Below are 20,719 nucleotides of genomic sequence, written 5' to 3'. Positions count from 1 at the left end.
CGTATTCGCTACGCCTGAGGTAAAGAAACACATGCGTTAATATATTTACATAATATATTCCAAGATATTTCCCTGCGTAATAGAGTAATCGTATTTAAAACTAGCTGTTGCCCGTACTTCGTCCTCGCAATATCAAGATAAAAAAGTGTCAGCTACCCTTTAGTGAAAGTCCGATCGAGATGGGTCCAGCCTTTTCGGAGATTATCCGAAACAAACGCGGCTTGCGGACAGACAGACAGACAGACAAAAAAATGCGATTTTCGTTATCAGCAACGCAAATACATCATCTTCCCGAAATCTACACTCTAGTTTGATTACATGTATATAGATATAAAGAAAATTCATAATGTTAAGGTAGGTTTCTATTGCTAAACATTTGTACAATAACCTAGAATAGTCAAACACTAGCTTATCTATACTATTCTTACACTATTGGACTTTCTTAGCGACCACTTAACCACTCGGAGTGCGGCAATAAAGGTTGATCCCATCGGACCGATTAATCCAATGAGTAAACAATTTTGGTTTTAATATTTTTTTCTAAAACTGGGAAAAGGAAGTTAATGTCTTAATCAGCGGGATGTTTTAGACGGAAAAAAATGTTTGAACCCGATCTACGCTTTGATGTAGAAAAAAGGATAGGGATAATTCAAAAATGCCAACACAAAAGGAACGACTACTTCGTTGACTGTCCGTTTTATATGCTAAAGGGGTATAATATTGTCGACACAGGTTGCTACAATACGTTGTGGGAACTTTTAACATTTCAACAAACGTTCAAAGTACACGGTAACAAGTTGTTCTTCTAAAAATACATGGTACGAGGCGAGAGTACACTGTTCCGTTTTATTGTAACATAAATAACGGTAGCAAATCTCGCGGACAGTGGTCTTAAGTTACGTATAAAGCTTGGTTTACACTGACAAATATTATTTATTAAAAACAGATTGACATAAAAAAGTTTCTGTAGGGAAATGCTTGTAATAACCACTTTTTAACTGAATTATTTAAAAAGATTTTCTATATTCCTGTTACGAATTTAATGACACCTTCTTAATTGTAATTGCATTTTAATATTTCGATATAACCAATAGATGAACGAATTAAAAAAACATGAGTTTGTAGTTCGTGTGTACACGCCTTTATCATTATTTCAGTCGCAAACCGGCAAGGCGTCGGACGATGAAATTTACTTATTAGCTTAACGCATCCTCCGCACTTAAGCATCCGCTTCATAAGTATACATTAGTATGCAGGACTTTATACGCATGCTGTTTTGATGTTACAATTTACTTCGCAAAATATAGCCGCAATAAAAAATCTATTATTCTTTACATTACTATTCATGCGACTTCACCTGCGGGGAATTAAAAAAAGCCTATGTTACTGATAACGTAGCGTTATAATGGTGAAGATTTTAAATCGGTCCAGTAGTTTTTGAGTTATTTCAATACATACAAAAATACAACAGTGGTAGTGCCCGCTTTAACATCTTAGCACGAATAGGCCGGCACGCCCGGTGTAATACCACGACCACACAGAAGACAGGCGTGAAATGGAAGCAGTTCCGTGTTTCGTCTGATGAGTGTGGTGCCGGAGGCCTAATTTAAGTTCCTTTCTCTTTACCACCCTTTATAAGGAGAGGATGGGAAGACGAAGTGGATTTGACGGAGGAGGAGATACATAGGAAAGGGAGATATCCTCTTTATGTGCGTCTTCTCCTCTGTCGGATAAGGGTAGGCAACGCATCTGCAACTGCGGATGTCTATGGACAGCGGTCGCTTCGCCATTTTGGCGGATTCAGGTGGCCGCTTGCTCGTTTGCCACCTTGTGTTATAAAAAACAAAAAAGTAATTTAACTAATAATACACGGGACATTTGAAACCAAACCGTACGCCAACAAAACTAATACTTCGTGGAGTTTGTAGTTATCTATACTATTATAATAAAGCGTAAACACACACTTCTTTGTTGCCTAAGATGTCAGCAATTATAGCATATTTTTGGATAATCCTTTTTATATTAAAAAGTCCTACACTCACGTCATGCTTTAGGCTATATATTGTCACGCCATTAAACTTAGGGGGTAAATATTTTGGATAAAAACCTTAATGTGGGATAGAGACCATAAGTTGCTGCCAACATCAAGGAAGCAAGGTTGCCAAGGTTTGTCATGTCATGTCATTTTGATATTTGTTATCAATACGTTAATAAAATTTTCATAAATTCATGCGGATGTAGCCTCACGGAAACAGCTAGTGTTTAAATATTTAAGAGAAATTACTCTTAATACCCGCTCTATAACTAGCATTACATTAGAAACTTTGGGATTATCTTACCAATAATAAAAGTACTAGCTGTCAAAGAAATATCATGAGCTATGATTTGTCCCCACTGCATTGTGTTCAGTGTCCACTTTTGGTCTGTAAAATTTCTAGGTGGAAAAATTTCAAGAGATACTTTTCTTGGATTAGGTAACATATTTCCCTGTGCTGAAATGTTTATACCTGAAAACGAATATATAAGTTATCTAAAAGAGAGTCAAGTAATTTTTACGTTTACCTTACTTACCTTACTTAATAGTTTTTAGTGTGAATTCTGACAACGATTATAACTTTTAAACTTCTAAAAGTATTTCATAATTTTATAGTTTTAATTCATAAGGTGGAAAATTTTATATCATAAGGTGGAAAATGAGCAAGCGTCCACCTTACCACCACCCACCAATCCGCCGAAATGGCGAAGTGACCGCTGCCCATAGACTAAAGTTGGGCCTCCGGCAACATACTCATCAGATGGAACGCAAAATTGCGTCCACTTCACGCGTGTCTACTGTGTGATCGTGGTATTGCACCGGGCGAGCATGTTGAAGCGGGCTCTACCACTGTTATTTTTTTTGTAATACGCTAAAGTAATCATGAAATTGTACAGTATAAAATTTTCTTTCTTATGAGAATAATATTGGACTTCACCACAAAATAACAGTATTTTTCAGGATCTTAGTTTGTTTTTTAGAGAAAGTTTTATGTTCCCATACATAAGATATTACATCAATGATTTTTTACTTACTATCTGGACGAGCATCCTCTACTAGTACCGCGAAAGGTTCTTTAGCCGCACCCCAGTAGGGGTTCTCCAAATTGTTGCAAGTGCCATCTAGCGTACGGTATCGAGATTCTGTACAAGTCAGCTTTTGACCACACGTCTGTACTATTTCAGGATTTTTTGTACTATTTGTTTCTTGTTGGTCTTCATTTGATTCAAATGAACTGTACAAATACAATTGTATAAAATGAAACAATTGATAAAAGTAAAGGTTTATAATTTTAAACACTTACCTAATAAAGCTTAAGAAAGTTTCTAGACGACCAATTATAATACGGTCTAACTTTTCAGTACCGCTAGAAAATACTAAATAAATAAATTTCATGAATTTGTGTAAAATTGCACATATTATCTTATGCCATTTAATGAATACATCGTTACCAGGATTTTTAACTGGTAATTATATGTTCCTTTTTATTTTGTATCTTGTAATCTTTGGTATTTATTCAATATCACATTCTTATTCGATATTTTAGATTTATTAACTTGATTATAATACTAACCTGGATTTATCGCCAGTCTTCAGTGTAGCATTTACCGTATGTACTGTCAAACTAATCAACAAAACTAATTTTATTGTTGCCCTGCACATTTTCTCTGGAAAAAGTTTGTTATTCGGCACATTAAAATACCTAAATAAGTAAAAGGTTAAGAAAATATAATGTATCATACTCTATCTCTAAAAAAATATTTTACGACACTTACGTAAATGTTTATAATTTGGATGTGGAAATTACTTTTTTCAACTAAAAATTCTAAATGTACATTTCAGCTCTTTGCTTTACATAGTCACTGTGTGAATTTAAAAGAAAATTTGTTTTTTAAAATTCCAGCTGATAAACTAAACGAAAAACTGGTTTTTATTACTCTACATTTTTTTTTTATATTTCGTTCGGTATGAGTTGTCGTCACTATTTATGTATCAATTCATTTATTATGTACGTACCCCCGTTAACGTAGAGATAATACTGGTAGAATACTTAATTAAAAAAAAAACAAGCGCATCGAATTTAATTGACAAAATAAAACACGAAGCAATTATAGATAGCTCTGTTAAACAGTAGTGTCATAAACAATTAAGCCAATTCATTTTACGTTTTCGATTTTACCAAGTTGTACTATTACTGAATCGATTATTGGGTACCAATTTAGGGGAGGGGGGGTGGACTGTATATATCAAAATGCTATTCGCCATTTTGTAAAAGCAGTAACTAATTTTGAATCTGTCGTAGTTCAACGTACTCAACTCTACAACCTCTATCATTTGATAATCATGTTGAGGAAGATTTACAAAAATTGTTTGTCAATCTGTCAAGACTACACTAAGAAAAAATTATGATGGCCGCAAATTAAAAAAAAAAACGATTAGCAAGTTAAAACAAATGTTAAAATCGACTTTTGCATGCATTAAAATAAATTATGTATGTCCTAAAAACAATGCATGATACATATTTTTTTAGCTAATTCAAAGTTATCTACTACCATATGTTAAAAAACAGTAAAAAAGCGTTAATTTGACTCCATACATAATGTATTGGGAAATTATTTTAACTATTTTTATCACACTTTCTCCGTTCCTTCTTCATGTTGTATGTATGTAACTAGCAGTTCCATTAATCTTACTAATATTATAATTGCGAAAGTTTGGATGAATGGATGGATGTTTGTTAGAGTTTGTAGCCTAAACTGCTCAACGGATCTTGATGAAATTTGGCACAGATGTAGAACATAGCCTCGTACACAGGCTATTAACTTTTTTTTTTAATCCGCGCGGCCGGAGGCGCTAGCGAAAGCTAGCCTATAAATAAAACCAATTAGCACTAAAAGTTTTTACTCAGAAACTATTTCATCCACAATATTCGTAATAATTTTAATCGTAGGATATTACAAAAAAAATCGAATGCTTTGTTAATCATCATTATTATCATCACCAGCTCACTATACGTCCCCACCGCGGGCTCGGAGCCTACCCTAATACGGGGTGGCTAGGCCATAGTCAACCACGCTGGCCAAGTGCGGGTTGGTGATTTTTATATTTTTTTATGCTTTGTTAATACTAAACTCTATTTCTGCACCAAAGAGCTGTAGGTAATAAAAAGACTTAACACCTGTGCGCCTTTAATTTCACAAGCAATAAATTGTGAAACTTGCCTGTTCTTATCTGAATCTTTATACAACGCGGCCATATTTCGTTGAAAATTATTCGAATATTTATTGCACGGCTATAATACGTATTGCACGGCATAAGAAATAAAGTTCAGGAAAATGTTGTGTTCACCAAAACTGATAGGTAAGGTTAATTTTTAGACAATCGTAAATTAATATATATCTGTTTATGATGAAATAAATTTAAATCAAATGGGTTCCAATTTTATACGTGTATTATGTTTTTTAACTTGTCTGTTCTGTTCTGCCTTAAAAACAACGTTATTTACTATTAATAGTAAATTGTGTAAATGTTAAAGTGTAATAGCAATATTAAGTAAATGAAAAACTGCTATTTTTTTCTTTCAGTGTTAACACTGACTTTTTATAACGTCGCCGTTACATCAATCAAGATAGAAATAGACTCAGAAGATGTGTACAAATTTGTTAATAATTTCATGAATTTCGACGTGTTTAGAAAATTTGCAATGGAAAATTACAGGAGTCTATTGAGAAGCGAATTCAACAATCCTTATCACCCGGAAGACAACGTGCCCAATTTTGAGAAAGTGGCAGTTTCTTATGAAAAGGAAAACGAACTTTTAGACATGAAATTGGAGAGTGAAAACAAAATATTTTTATCGCAAATTGATAAAAATGATACTGTTAACAACAATTTTTTTACAAATCCATTCAAACATCGTAAAATTATTAGCTCTATTGGGAGCACTGCTTTACAGTGGGCTAACAGTGCGACGTTGTTACCACTATTTAAAGGGACTTAATACTATTTTAAATACAATAACAGTAATTTTAAATTATCTGATTTATTATTAAGCATTAAAAAATAACTTCACTTACAATACATCCTTACGTTCGTTGTAATTTCTAAATTTTCATCCTTTCAATTCATAATTCTTACTAGGCTATTGGACTATTGGAAAAATAGATAGCACTCCTGATAAAAGAGAAGAATATGAACTCGAATATCGAAATCGAAATATGAAATTAAGACTTTCGTCCAACTTTTTTACACTTTGTTTATAGAACAACGTTATATACTCTTAATGATATTCGTCTGTAGACAATAGCCATCATTCAGGCCACAGACTACGTAATACAAAGAGTTGGCATCTTCAACACAGATTGTCCGACGTGATAGTAAATTTATCACAAAAGAGCAAACACTTTTAGGGTAACAAGATTGTTACAAATGCTCCTAGAATGGGTCACAATTTCCAAAGCATATTTAGGCTAATTACATTTGTACTTCGCCTTCCCACAATTACAGAAAACCATAGTCTTTCGTCAAAAGTCAGAATCATAATGGTTGATAAAAATTCACCAGTTGTTGGCTTTTATTAAAATTCTGCTGAGTCCGTATTATTCGCGATGTTAATTTAAGGAGCCACGGTTATTTGTAAGTATCTTGTTATTTGAAAAACCATTTATTCAACGTCGAACATTTAAATAAACGAAACAATTTAGTCGTTCTGCTTCGTTTAAATTGAATAAACTCTGAATTAGAAAAACATGTGTAAAAACATAACAATAAGCAATAAGTAACTTTTTCAAATTAAAATAGGTAGTTTTATTTCAAACAGCAATATGTGCGGTTTAGATTCGGGGACAATTTATTGTCAAGTCTAGATACGTCGCAAGGCTGGGGCTTGTTATATTTTATGATTCACACTAAATTTTACTCTGGCTCGTGTTTATCAAATTGGCAAATAGTTTAAAAAATACAAACGAGTTATATCAAATCTATACATATAATAAAATTGGAGTGTTTGTTTATAATGTCAAAAGAAAAATTCCAGATTTCAGGAACATGATGTATTTGCGTCGCTGACAACGAATGTCGCTTTTAAAGTTTTTTTCTGTCTGTTTGTCTGTCCGTAAGCCGCGTTATTTCAGGCTCCGAAACAGCTGGGCCGAATTCGACCGGACTTTTTCTGACATAGATGGACATATTATAGACTACTTTTTTACCTTAACATTGAGTGGACGAAGTCGCGGGCAACAGATAGTGTATAAATAACATCAGTATCAATATATTTATCTTAACTGTTATCTATGTTTTTGACATATATCTATACTGTACTTGTCTCTATTCCATCTTCATACATGCAACTTGCAAATCTACCAGAAGTACGAAATTATTTGCTACCAAAGATTTACTAATTTACTAAATAGACTTGAAGACTATTTTTACATTGTTCTCTTTTTTTTGCATTTATTAGTCGAAGTATTATTATTAATTTTTCGTACAACTAGTACATCTTTCAGAAGCAATTTTTCATATAACCACCAATCCTTTTGAACCTCAACAAATTAACTATTTTAGGAAAAAGGCTTTAAGAAAATTTCGTTCCCAACACTTTATTTAAAGAAGAAAGCTTATTTTCATCTCGGAAGCGTGTCAGATACTTCTCAGCAAATTTTTCGAAGGAAAATGAGCGTCTAATGTTGTAAATACAGCGTCGTAAAAAGGAAAATAAAAAACCTTATCATAACGTAAAATAATATTACATCCTTTAGAAAATGAAGCTTTTTAAAGTTGTCTAACTGAAAGTAAAACAACATTTTAGTTTGTTTGCGTTTAGTCGAGATTATATGAATACTGAAACTTTAAAGTAAATATATGAGTTATAAATTTTGTTTTGCGGAGAAATCATGTAAAATCACCTGTATGAAGATATTTCCATAATGATTTGTAAGATCACTCTTTATTAATCATTTCAATGTTACGTAATGAACCGTATAATATAATCGAGTGTCAGTTTAGCTGCCAGTTAACGACATGACAGTAAGGGCAGTCTATTCCCTTTTATAACGACTAAATCAAATCAGCGTTTTTGGATCGTTTGTTTCAATTATCGTTCACGCTCCGTTCGGATGGAGAAATTAGGTTATTTCGCCCAACTCGATATATGGATTCAAATCTTTTCAGATGGATAAAAATTTTTTTTTGAAGAATTCGATGGAAATATTTTCCAAACCTTCACACGCAAGCAATTTAAATTAATAATAATTTGAAATTATTATAAGTAATAGGAAAAAATAATAATGTACCTAATTAATAGACGACAAAAGAAAATGTATTTAAAACCATAAAGTCTTAGATAACGAACTACTAGAGAATAAGATTTTATTCTAAAGAGTTTGGCAAATCTTTTTAATTCATAGTTATTCAAATACGCCTTGCTAACGTATCTTTAATTCTACACTGCGCTTGAAACACAGAAATTTTACTTACACAAAATTTCGTTTTTTTTATTTACCAGATGGTAAACAACAAGAGTCCAATTTACGCCAAAATAATTCTTCAAAAGGAAGATTACGATAAATCACCATGAAAAAGTAATTGTGCAGATCAAGACAAGAACATACGAAGACCAAAGAACACCGCATATTTTATTTCCCTTGTTCCTTCACAGTGTAAGTCAAACATGTTTTTTCGAAATTAATTATTTTTAAGTACATTAAACTATTTAACTTTAATATTTATATAGTACGTAAATAATAAGAAATTGCTATTGTAAAATGTCCCTATTTTTATTTATCTACATACATATTATGCAGAGGAAAGATTTGTATTTATCTGTTGTACGTATTTATGTATTGAAGAAACTAACTCATACTTAAAGTACTGCAATATTAATTTCATTTAAATATATTACTATCACTTAGTATTGTAGTTTCTAAGTAAGAAAGTGTTTAATAAAATACAAAGAGAAGATAAAATAAAAAGAAGATACAGGGTAAAGGTGTAAAGAGATTTGTTGTGTAATTTCGGTACAAATATTACGAACGAAGAATCCGAGAGTTTTTATTTCGACATGGGATTTAGTGTAACTTTACCTCGATATTAGATTTTCTTACTAGTTCAGTCTTTATTCATGACCTTCGTATCATTGGATTTTGTTGAAACTTTCTTAATACCAGCTTACTTTAGTATAAACAGATATATGATGTAAAGAAATAAATCTATCTTCTATATACATATAAAAAAAATTGTCTGTTTGTAATATCAGAAGAAAAAACGAAGTTTCCAGGTGACAGCTCGTAATAAATAAGCAAACAGTTATATTACTTTTGAGTAGTAAATCCAATAAACATTTTGAGTTTACAATTTTAATGTTAAAGCGGTACTTTCAGTTCTTAGTAAAAATGTATCAAGATTTACGTATACAATAAGCGATGTATTATATAACCGGGTATTTTCAAAATTCCATTCTCATTTATTTTTGGTTGTAAAGTCGTAAAAGAGAAGGCAAGTTGAAGCAACATTTACGTAAGTTGAAATATAAGTCGCAATTTATCGCGAAGTCCCATCAAATGTGAATAAGATTACTTTGTTCGATTTACCGTAATTGTTAAAGAAATATTTGTTTTCTTTAGTTAAGAAATAATTAAAAATTAAAATTTAGCAATATAATTTTGAATCACAGTCTGGCGTTTTAACTATCTTTACTATAGTAATTTCCCTGAAAATAAACAGAAAGACTTGTTACAATTACATAAGTATGCGTCAAAAGAAGTAACTCTCTAATGGCCGGTTTCCCAGCTACGTTTAACGATTCCTTAGTATTTTCGGTTCGATACCTTCATGTAATACCTTACAGAACTACGTAACTTGAGTTGTACTTCATCCTAACACTAATACTACTAAGTAATGATAAAATAAATGGAAACTTCAGAAACCTTAAGTATTCTGTTAGAGGTTATGGCAGTAATTTTCCGTTAACTTATATTCTATTGAACCAATCCCACAAATTGGTAGACAGATTTATAATTATGGTGGTACAGAATTTAAGTAAAGAAGCAAGTTAGATTGCTTATTAAGTAACACAATGGTGCATGTAGGCGGATAAAGGAATTAAGAGCGCGAGCTTAACTTAAATTGGCTGGGTTGTAAAGCTTTAGCACGCAAACTTCTGAAACAACGCGAACTACCATAATACAAAATATAAAAACATTGAAAGTAACAAAATTGTAGTTACATTTCAATGTAAATTTATCTCTATTTAATAAATTGTAAAGTATAAAAGTAGTTATGATTCATAAAACATGTGTGTATGTCATACTCAAATACTATATACTGAATAGAATAAAAATAAAATATAAATTCCACAACTCAAACAGTACAATAACGTTAAATGTAAATTTAGAGAAGTTTGGAGCACTGCTCATGAGTACCTTTATTATGAGTTTCCATGGTAACAATTATAAATAAAACATACCCATTCCTCTCAATTACCTTGAAAACAAAAAACATATCAATAAATTTTTGTACAACTGCCATGAAAATTCACCATAATGAAAAATAATATGCCAATTAAGATAGCTGGGTCGTGTGTTATTTAATTATGAAGTATTTTAATAAAATGTATCATAAATAACATAAATAAAAATTTGCTCCCGATAGTTTCGCTTGCATTTGGATTACTTGTAAAATGTTTTGGTTTAAACATGACAAACAAATACAATCATGGCGAACTGAACTGTATGGGTGTTTGAAATAAATAAATTCAAATGTAGTCTACGTCATTCTAACAATTCTTCGTCGATTGAGCCCCTTAATAATGCATTAAATAACACATGATTAACCAAAAAAATCATTTTCCGTTTAAAATACAATACACAATATAAGTATGAAACACTTACCAAATTTTGTTTTCCAAGCTTGATGCACGGTCTTTACACACTGTAGTTTAAACGTCCATTAATTCATCTAACCTCAATTTTCACTGTTAAAATAAGAATACTATCAGAACACCTGTGACAATAAACTCATTTGTTTACAACAGTTTATTTGTTCGAAAATAGTTTCAAGAGCACTGAATGTAACATATGTTATCATCATTTAACACATTTTCATGTTATCTGTATAATTTATTCGAAGTCACTAAAGAGCATTTAATTCACAACACAAATAAAAAAGCATATGGTTGTTATTTTCTTACGTGAATTTTGTTAATGAAATCTAATTGTTACTAATAAAATCTAAGTAATAACTAATTTATTCACACATTGCTAACATGGACTTTTATTATAAAAGTCAATACAACAACCGTATCCATTAGTTTTTCGCGAATACCCATGTATTTTTAGTACACCGGAAATAAGGGTGATATCATTCTCACATTATAAAAGAAAGTAAAACATTTTCGTAAAATTTGAAATATGTATTTATAATAAAAAATCAATTACTACCTTCAAAGGTTTATAAATTATAAAATAGTAAACGAAGTTTAAAATTAACTTAGGTATTATTTTATTTGTATTATAATTTTAATTTATACTATTTCCAATAATTAAGATCCAAAAACATTATATAATATGATTTTGTTGAAGTCTTGTCATCACGGCCCTGTGATATTAAATAGGTCGCTTGTCTTAAATTAAGTTATGAACCGTTTCTCGATAACAATGTGAATACAAAATAAAAGCGGAATACAGAGCTACCACGAATCTGTCGTGGCGTTGTTTACCACAAACATTGTTTTGTGTAGTCTGTACGTCTTGAATAAGAGGTGAAATGCTTTCAAAAATATTCCTTAACGGAACATTTAAAAGAAATTAAATCGATATATTTATTTGGCTAATTTGTTTAAAAGATCAAAATATAAGCGTTATTTAACAAAATTCAAGATTTTTTCTTCATTTAATTTACTTTAGCGGTCGCGTGCTCGAGGTTCTTCTTATCTTGGCATATATGATTTCCTCAGTACCCAAAGGCTTTGGTTGAAGATAATCAGTTGATAAGAACCGACCAACCTTGGTTAAATGATAGCCAAGAACATAAAGTTTAAGTGAGCGCCTTAAATTTAGGCTGTTGACATCGATGTTGTTAATCAAAGTAACTTGATTCTTTAAATTAATGCACTATTCCTAATCTTACTTTTTACTATCATACTAATATTATAAATGCGAAAGTTTAGATGGATGGATGTTTGTTACGAGTTTGTAGCTTAAATAGCTGAACGGATTTCGATGAAATTTGGTAGAGGTGTAGAGGATAGTCTGGAACAACATATGAGCTACTCTTTTTTTTTTTTATTCCGCCGGGACGGAGTTGTGGGCGAAAGCTAGTTAATAATGGTTTAGCGAGATTTTTTTATAGAAAATAACTGGCCGGTAAGAATAATTATGTATGTTCAGTTATGGATAAAGTTAAATGTCGAAGGAAAATGTTAAATTAAGTTATAGGTGGGTACTTGAATAATTAGTGATTAAAAACAAAGTTGTAGATTTTAAGTACAAATGACGACATGCAATTTTTCTTAATTATCTACTCTATTTACTTCTATTGTTTATTGTTTTCAGTACAAATTTTTTTGTTATTTTTTCATTTTCATAATTTCTTCAAGCCCACCTCAATTTTATAGAATGTATAAAGTTCAGGTTGTCCCTACCATTGGTTTAGTTCTTGCGCTGTACTCACAGTAGTCATTGAATGTTGAAAGGCGTGGCAGTCAACTTTGACACTACAAATTGCGTTAAGTATTTTAACAAGTTTTGTTTCATTGGTGCATATTTTCATTACAAGTAAGTGTTAGTAATTATAATATCAACATAAGTGAAAGTTTTATTGTGTTTTGTGTAATGAGTTATCGTAATGATTAGTTTTTAGAATCATTTGTTTGTACTTATTAATGAAAATCACGGGAGAAAATGACGAATCAATTATTGATCCACGCTTAGCACTAAAATTTGCTAAGTATTCATAACGTCTTCGACGAAATTTGTGTTTGATTTGTTGATGTAGTTTATGCATGTTAAGTGCGCTGCTTGTTATATTAATTTTGTCGATATCGATACGAGTACTTTGAAGCAAATTTTAATGCCAGCTATTCTTTTAATTTCGGAGGTAGGTTTTGTTGTTAAATTGTACTTTACAAATAATTACTAAATCTAGGTCTACGTTAAAATTTAAAGTACCTGAAGCGGTGATATTTGTTACTTTTAGTATTTCGCTGTAAAAGCGTAGTTAGTGGCTCGTGAATGAATTAGTGAATCACTAACACATCTGCATACGTAAAAAGGGTGAGCTAAAATGCTTAATTTTGTTTTTTTGGTTAGGAAATTTTAATTACATTTTTCTTAATGTTTTAAAGAATATGTATGTATGTCTGTAGTATTGTCACCAATAAAAGTAATAAACAAAATATTAGATTAAGTTAGTAAATAAGATTTCTCTAAAGGAAACGTGTAGTTGCATATTATTATTTACTATTTCCAGTTTGCCAAAAATATCATTAACTTTATTGTTGTGTGCAGAATTATTGGAATAATAAGAAGAGAATTTAGTAACACGGTCATACAACTTGCATCCAAGCCAAAGAGTTTTACTACATTTTTACGATTAATAAAACCATAAAAGTTTTTGCGTCTGACAGAAGTTTTTTATATTCTCAATCATGTCGATCCTTAGATGGAAATATAGATAAACATTGAAATCATTCATGCCTTATTACTTTTATTACGGATCATTTACTTCCTTTTCTTCATATATTACGAGGAAAAAGGGTCTCGACAAGAAAGTTTAACTTTATTGTCCGATACCTATAACGGGATCTTGACAAGGTTGAAAAAATCTTAATTTAGATTTAATATGGCTGTGGACAATTGTCATAATACTTTTAATGCATATTATCATTCCTCTCACTCTTTAGACAGCATAGAAATCTATATCTATACTAATATTATAAAGAGGAAAGATTTTTATTTTTGGATTTTGGTATGTATTCGATTCACTTAAAAACTACTGGCCCGATTTCAACAATTCTTTCAAATTTAGCAAGGTAATTTATCTGTAAGTAACATAGGCTCTTTTTATTATTTTTAATTCCACGCGGGTGAAGTCGCGAGCAACAGCTAGTAACAATATAATATTACCCATTTGAAACAAATAAAACGGGAATAGTTTATGCAAATTAGCGCCCTTAAGGACTGAAAATCGTTAGAAAAGAAATAATTTATTATCTATGTCTACTACTAAAAATGGGCATATCTATGATTTACAACTTTACATAACTTCTCACTTTCTTTGATAACAGTACCGGTTTGATTAAGAAACATTTGTACCGGGTGCATAATTCATACGAGTAATTTATTCGACTCGGTTGAATGAGCAAATGATACAACGTTATGATACAAATTGGATATATTCCGCCTCTTTTATTTATAAAAAAAACAACATGTACTAGATTTTTTATGCAAGAATAACTTACAAAATTACATGAGATTTCTAAGAAATCTGTCGAATCAGACTTGTAGTAGTTGTTAATACGTTTTATAAGTATATTTACATAGAGAAAGTAATCGTTGTTTTTCTACATAACAATTTTTTTAACATGGTAGACGTCAGCAAATAGGGTGGCTATCCCCGTGTCTTGAATAAAAGGCATTTCACGTTTGGTTTAGTCATTTTCCCTAATTCTAGTCCACTTTTATTTACCATCCTTTTACTAATGGAAAGAACGACTGAATGAATGGAAGAATGTAAGGAATGGATGTGATTTGACGGAGAAAGGGACGCATTAGGAATTATAAATATCCTGTTTCTGTTTGTCCCCTCCTCAAATCAAATAAATCTTTATTTTTATGAGCAGTGGTTTTTTCTCTACTTCAGCGAAATCATGGGCCGCTTGTTCGTTTGCTTCATTATGATTATAAAAATACTTCATTCAAATAATTTTATCCCCGTTTCTTATTACTTTACGTAATATACTAGAAGATTCGAATTCGATATTGGGCGTTTCAACTTGCCACAAACCGCGTAACATAGGTCAAGTTGTTAATAAAACTATCGGAAAACCCTAAGCAAACAAAGTTGCGCTGTTACCTGTACATAACATTAATTTAACTTAGGTTACCTATATTTAGCTTTACTATTTGAACTTAAAGTCAAGATGAAATAAACCGCTTCGTTCCCCCAAGTGATTTCCCACCTTTGATTGCGATATTCATGAGCTATTTGCGATTTCAACTTCCTCGTACTCACGTATTGATCCCAGTTTGTAACATAATAGTATCGTAAATGTGTGTTTAATATTATCTACGAGGATATGTCAACAGTGTCCTTAATTCTTTAGGCAATTAATATAACTATCAACGTAAGGATAGCGAAATTGGAAATATAGATTAATTCAAGTTTTAAATAATGTCATAATTAATTTCACAGTAATCTTACTTTCTCTATTTTTAAGTTTAAAGTGGTAAAGACTAACAGGTGTAATAGAACAAGAAATAAACAGCGTAATACTTTATCTATAGAGTACAGAAAGAGAGTTTAAGTTATTGACATAAATAATGAAAAGTAGCAACACTTGTGTTACTCCTAATGCCTTTTGCAATTTAATTTAATGTGCTTTCGTCCGTCGTTGAGGTCATGAAAGTTGCACTGCGTACATTTAAGCTTGTCACGTGCTTAGCTCTACTTCCTTGTCCTTATATGTTATGTAAGAAATGTTTATATAACAAGTCAAACACTTACACGCGTGTTTTAATAACAGTAATTTTCATACTCTAACTTGTTACAGAAATTTCATTTAATTTAGTGGTTCGAAGTGACCTATAACTGAAGAGATAATAGGCCGCCTTTGGGTTACGAAACAGATAATCGTTGAGTAGAAAGTTCGTGAATGGCTTATCCGAAACAGTAAACTTAATATATGGCGTTCATAAAGTACATGCCACTTTTTTCTTTACAGTACGAGAGTTAGGTTTGCAAATTTATTTTTAATTCTCAAAATAAACAATGAAGCCTTTAAAATCATCAAATTAACACGAGTTATAAGGAATTAAACAATTGTGTGAAGGTTTTTTATTTTTTAATCATACAAATTCTCTGAGGAATAAAGGACGTTGTAGATTGACTGCCATAATAATAACATTGGATATTGTATTCTGATATTGGTAAATAACATATTTCACAACTCATAAGTAAATATGTCTTGTAACCTACAAAAGCATTGGACACTAGGAATTAACGGCCAGTGACCTAAAGTCACGCCTTATCTTACATATTAAAGTCATACCACACCTCCATATTCGTATCTTGATATAATTTTAATTTCGAAAAAAATATCTGATTACTGGTATTTCGTAACTATTCTGTACAGGGTGCGTTCAAAAATTAAGGTCAGTTGTTGACTTGGAAAGCATGTCAAATATCACGTGCTTTAGTTGTAGGCTTTGTTATGTAAGGCATCTCAAGGTTAAGGTATTTTGAAAGTAGAACATTGTTTTTGATATAATTAATATGCGTTGATTGATAGTATTTTTAATAGAATATTTAGTGATTGGAGAGTGAATGATTAATTTGATATATCTGATGTTGAATAATCGATATTATTAATTAGATTCCAGCAAGTAATTCTCCTTCAATCTCCTATTGTTTTAATTACGAGCTGTGACTCGCGACTTCGTTCGCGCAATATTCAGATTAAAAAGAAGCCTATTATATGCCCGTCTATGTCAGCTACCCTTCAGTTAAAGTCCGGTCTAAATCAACGCAGGTGTTTCGGAAATTAACCAGAACAAACGCGGCTTGCGGACAGATAGACAGACAAACAAATTCTAAAAGCGATTTTCCTTTTCAGCGACGCAAATACATCTTTGATATTACAAACATACAGTCTAGTTTAAGTATGTGTATAGAAGATGAAATAATTGGTTAGTTTAATTGGTGTCCTTTCATCCGAGTATATCTATTAGTAAATTCTAAGCTCTGATATCTAAAGGGCTCCATCTATTACCTTCAAGTTACGTAAGTCGGCACACTTTATAAACTCCTGTTAGTGAAGTCATTATTCATAACTAGCGAGTTATCTGCAACGGACCAGTTTCCGTACTCTTATTAAGTATGAACGGAAATAAGGTTCACGCTTGCAATATAAATTTTATTTAAATTAAGCGTTCTCGACACTTTAAAGTGAAATTCAAGTTGGAATTAAGTATGTTTTTAAACAAAAACGTCTTAACATGTAATTCCTTTTTAAAATATTATTCACCGCAAGTCAAGGTAATGTTAACTTTAGCGGATTTTTCCAAACAAAAATTATGTCAATTTTTATGTACGAAAGGAACCTCGATGATATAAACATAAATGCATATGTGGTTTTTTATACGCTTTGTCTAACATTTTTTACATTAAGTCTCTTTTGGATCCTCCAAACCCGAAATGGAATTTGACCCTCGGATAAAAAATATATTTCAGATCAAATGGCGATATGACACGGCGGAACATTTTATTTTCAGTTCAGTGAATATTCATGTCACTATTCTACTTTTAAAATTTTTGTTTTGCAAATCATGATCAATTTTAACTCGCATATTAAAATCATACATAATAAAGTAAATATGTTTAATTATAATAAATCGGTTTATGTAAGTTGTGACAGCTTAAATACAAAGTTAGCTTTCCCCGAACTCTGTCGCGTTCAATTAAAAATAAAACAAAAGTGCATAGGATGTGTGTTTTTCCAGATTATCCTCTACGTCTATGCCAAATTTCATCGAGATCCGTTCAGCCGTTTAGGCTACAAATTAAAACAAACATCCATTAATCCATCCATCTGTATAACATTTCGCATTTACATTATTAATCTAAACCTTATGCCGTTTCCCACTTATTCTATCTTTGCCCATTAAATTAACCATTAAAAATAATCTGTACTAACAAATAATTATAAGGATCTCATATTTCATTCGCTCTAAATAATAAATCCGAAAACACAATGATTAAAGAAATAAGATAAAGGTTGATGATTAATGACACAAATTGCATAAAAGATGCAAAAAGTTACGAAGAAAAAGTGTCACGAGTCATTACCCTCGAAGCAATGCAAATTGCTTTAGAAAACCGAACAGACTGTACGAGGTCAAGGTCTTGAGACAACGATAACCGGAACGACTTTAACTGAATTATTATAAAACGTTAATCTTCCCGCCGTTTATAACACTTGTATAACTGGAAAAATTAGTACTTTTGTACGTATAACACCATCTTTATGGTCCATGTAACAGTTAAACAAATAAACGACTGTCATAATCTCATTATTTTCATGGTTACAAGATTGAATATTGTACCTCGCGTATTACATTGTTTTAGTACACTAGAGAGCATCGAATCCGGGTCACTTAAAAAACCTAAAAAAATCAAACAATCGGTGTTTAATTGACAATATCATACCCCTAACAATATTTATAAGCTACTATATTTCGTTAATATCCTCCTATTCCTATGTAAAAGAAAGCGAGAAACTAAGAAGTTTTAATACCTTAATTTAAGCAGTATTTATTTGTTTATTAAACACAGTTTATTTCATTAAGCTGTCATTCTTAGTTTTCGAGATTTATAGTTTTTTGTTTTAAGTGACCCGGATTTTATGCTCTTGAGTACTTGGCTTAAATTATTTATCTATTGTTTCAGGTACAATGGTACTATTGACCTTCCTAGTCTACAATTTATTATTTGTTTGCACTGTCAGCGGAGGATATATTAGCTCAATAAATAATGACATATCCTCATTTATCCAGAAGTCTAATATTTTTGATTTTCTATTTCCCGGAACCAATAATAATATGCCTTCATTTAGTACACTTGAAAAGTTATCCGATATTGGATTTAGGTAAGGTAAATCATATTTCTATACTTCACCTTGCTTTATTGATATTTAGCCTAAGGTCGTCTGCTGCTTATAGGCCTTCTCCTATTGATAGCTTCAATGATCCGCTTTTATTACTACGAGAATATTAATATTCTTGGTTGCTATATTGTTAATTTTTGATTCATAGAAATCGGGGACATTCAAATATTTTCGGATGGAAACAACCAGAGAACACTTGCCCAATTGGCCCTAGATATTGTTCCAACTCTCGATACAGATCTATTGATGGATCTTGTAATAATTTGCAAAACCCGACGTGGGGTATGGCGGAGACTCCTTACGGGCGTTTAACGAAGTACAACTATGCTGATGGTAAGTTATCTTTTGACAATTTTCCTAAACTTTTAAGTCAAACATACTCGTAATCTCAAATGTTATAGATATGTTAAGTTTAGATTTAGCTTGCAAGTAGGTTGTAATTACATCATTACTATGTATTGGAAATTGTAATAGTTGCTCATACCAGATACATAATGTACGCATATATATTTATACTTATATTTATAAACTAGAATATTTTATGTATCTGGTTTTGATTATAATTTTGTAATATCACCATCTAAGTAATCGATCGATGTGTATTACATTGTATTTCTTCATGTAAACCGTTATTTCCACAAACGTTTTTTCAGGTATCAGCGCGATGCCAATTTCCTTGACTGGCAGACAATTACCCAATCCCCGGGAAATTAGCGTAAGGCTTTTTCCAGACAAGCAATTAATTGATCCAGTCTGGAATTTGAACGCGCAACAATGGGGACAGGTTGTAACGCATGATATGTCTTTAACCGCTGGCGTAGCACAATCACGTGAGTATAGACAATCTATATTTAATTTCATAAGTATAAACTTGTTAATACAGAGCACGTGGTTCATAATGTAGGTTGATTTGCTAATAACTTTACGAATGAACACTTCAATTATTAATTTATGTATTAGGTTAAACTGGGCGTTTTTTGTTTAAAAAAAACACTATTTTTATACAATCTATGGCAGAATGAGGAAAATTATTATTGAAATTACATTTTCAGATAAGGATTTACTAACATGTTGCGATGAGAACGGTCAATTAGCCCCTGATGCTACATTCAATCCCTCGTGTGCTCCAATCATGGTCCCACCTGATGACGTCATCCACGCAGCTCAGGGCACGCAGTGCTTTAATTTCGTGAGAACAGGCACCACGAGAGATAGAGGCTGCACTCCACCATATGCTCCCGCTCAACAGGTACACAAGCATACGGAAATTTAAAAAGTTGCGTATAGCGATAGTCATGGATTTTCATTACGACTTATGATACTTCTTTTGTTAAATGTAATCGAAACGTACAGATTTTGCTACTGTTTCTTGCAACACATTTTAGGTTATTAAAAAGCACGACTTGAAGCTACATTTTTGAATCTGTCGAATTACGAGTTTAATTAATTTTATTGTTACAGACTTGGTATATCTACTCATTTCAATAATATACGTTTCTCAAATTTACTATGTTGTTACTTTTTGTTAGCTTACAAAAATATGTTATTTAATTAACAAAAAATAATTTCATGTGCGTGTTATGTTACTTTATTTCTATCGTTCTCTTCTACGTTGCCTTCATTTTTCGCTATCTTTAGGTTCCTCTAGACTCTAGGGTATTCCCTAGTGTACTGCTATTCATTTTATATCAAATACTCGGAATACATTTACGTTTTTCCTTTTAATATATTTAAGTAACAATTTGGGTTTTACAATTCGGGGAACAACGTTTTCATTGAAAAGACATTTTACTTTTATGTCAGTTTTA

At 31.5% G+C, this 20,719-nt stretch overlaps 2 protein-coding genes across 2 annotated transcripts in view; one reads left to right on the top strand and one right to left on the bottom strand.

The window, feature by feature from the left end:
- Positions 1–3,697, bottom strand: part of LOC106104059 — a 9,865-nt gene extending 6,168 nt beyond the window's left edge. Inside the window, exons 1-2 of the mRNA XM_013283996.1 lie at positions 3,609–3,697; positions 3,070–3,269 (exon numbers count right to left, since the gene is read on the bottom strand). Of these exons, the coding sequence (XP_013139450.1) occupies positions 3,070–3,269; positions 3,609–3,697 (289 nt within the window). The remainder of the gene's footprint in view (positions 1–3,069; positions 3,270–3,608) is intronic.
- A 9,032-nt stretch (positions 3,698–12,729) lies between these two features.
- Positions 12,730–20,719, top strand: part of LOC106104151 (peroxidase-like) — a 12,080-nt gene continuing 4,090 nt past the window's right edge. Inside the window, exons 1-5 of the mRNA XM_013284104.1 lie at positions 12,730–12,804; positions 18,695–18,893; positions 19,060–19,244; positions 19,565–19,741; positions 19,964–20,160. Coding sequence (XP_013139558.1) covers positions 18,700–18,893; positions 19,060–19,244; positions 19,565–19,741; positions 19,964–20,160 — 753 coding nt within the window. The 5' untranslated portion in view covers positions 12,730–12,804; positions 18,695–18,699. The remainder of the gene's footprint in view (positions 12,805–18,694; positions 18,894–19,059; positions 19,245–19,564; positions 19,742–19,963; positions 20,161–20,719) is intronic.

The sequence above is a fragment of the Papilio polytes genome, unplaced genomic scaffold, assembly GCF_000836215.1.
Source record: "Papilio polytes unplaced genomic scaffold, Ppol_1.0 DF823691.1, whole genome shotgun sequence".
NCBI lineage: Eukaryota > Metazoa > Arthropoda > Insecta > Lepidoptera > Papilionidae > Papilio > Papilio polytes.
Note: the sequence above shows the minus strand (reverse complement) of the source record. Positions and strands in the feature narration are given on the sequence as shown.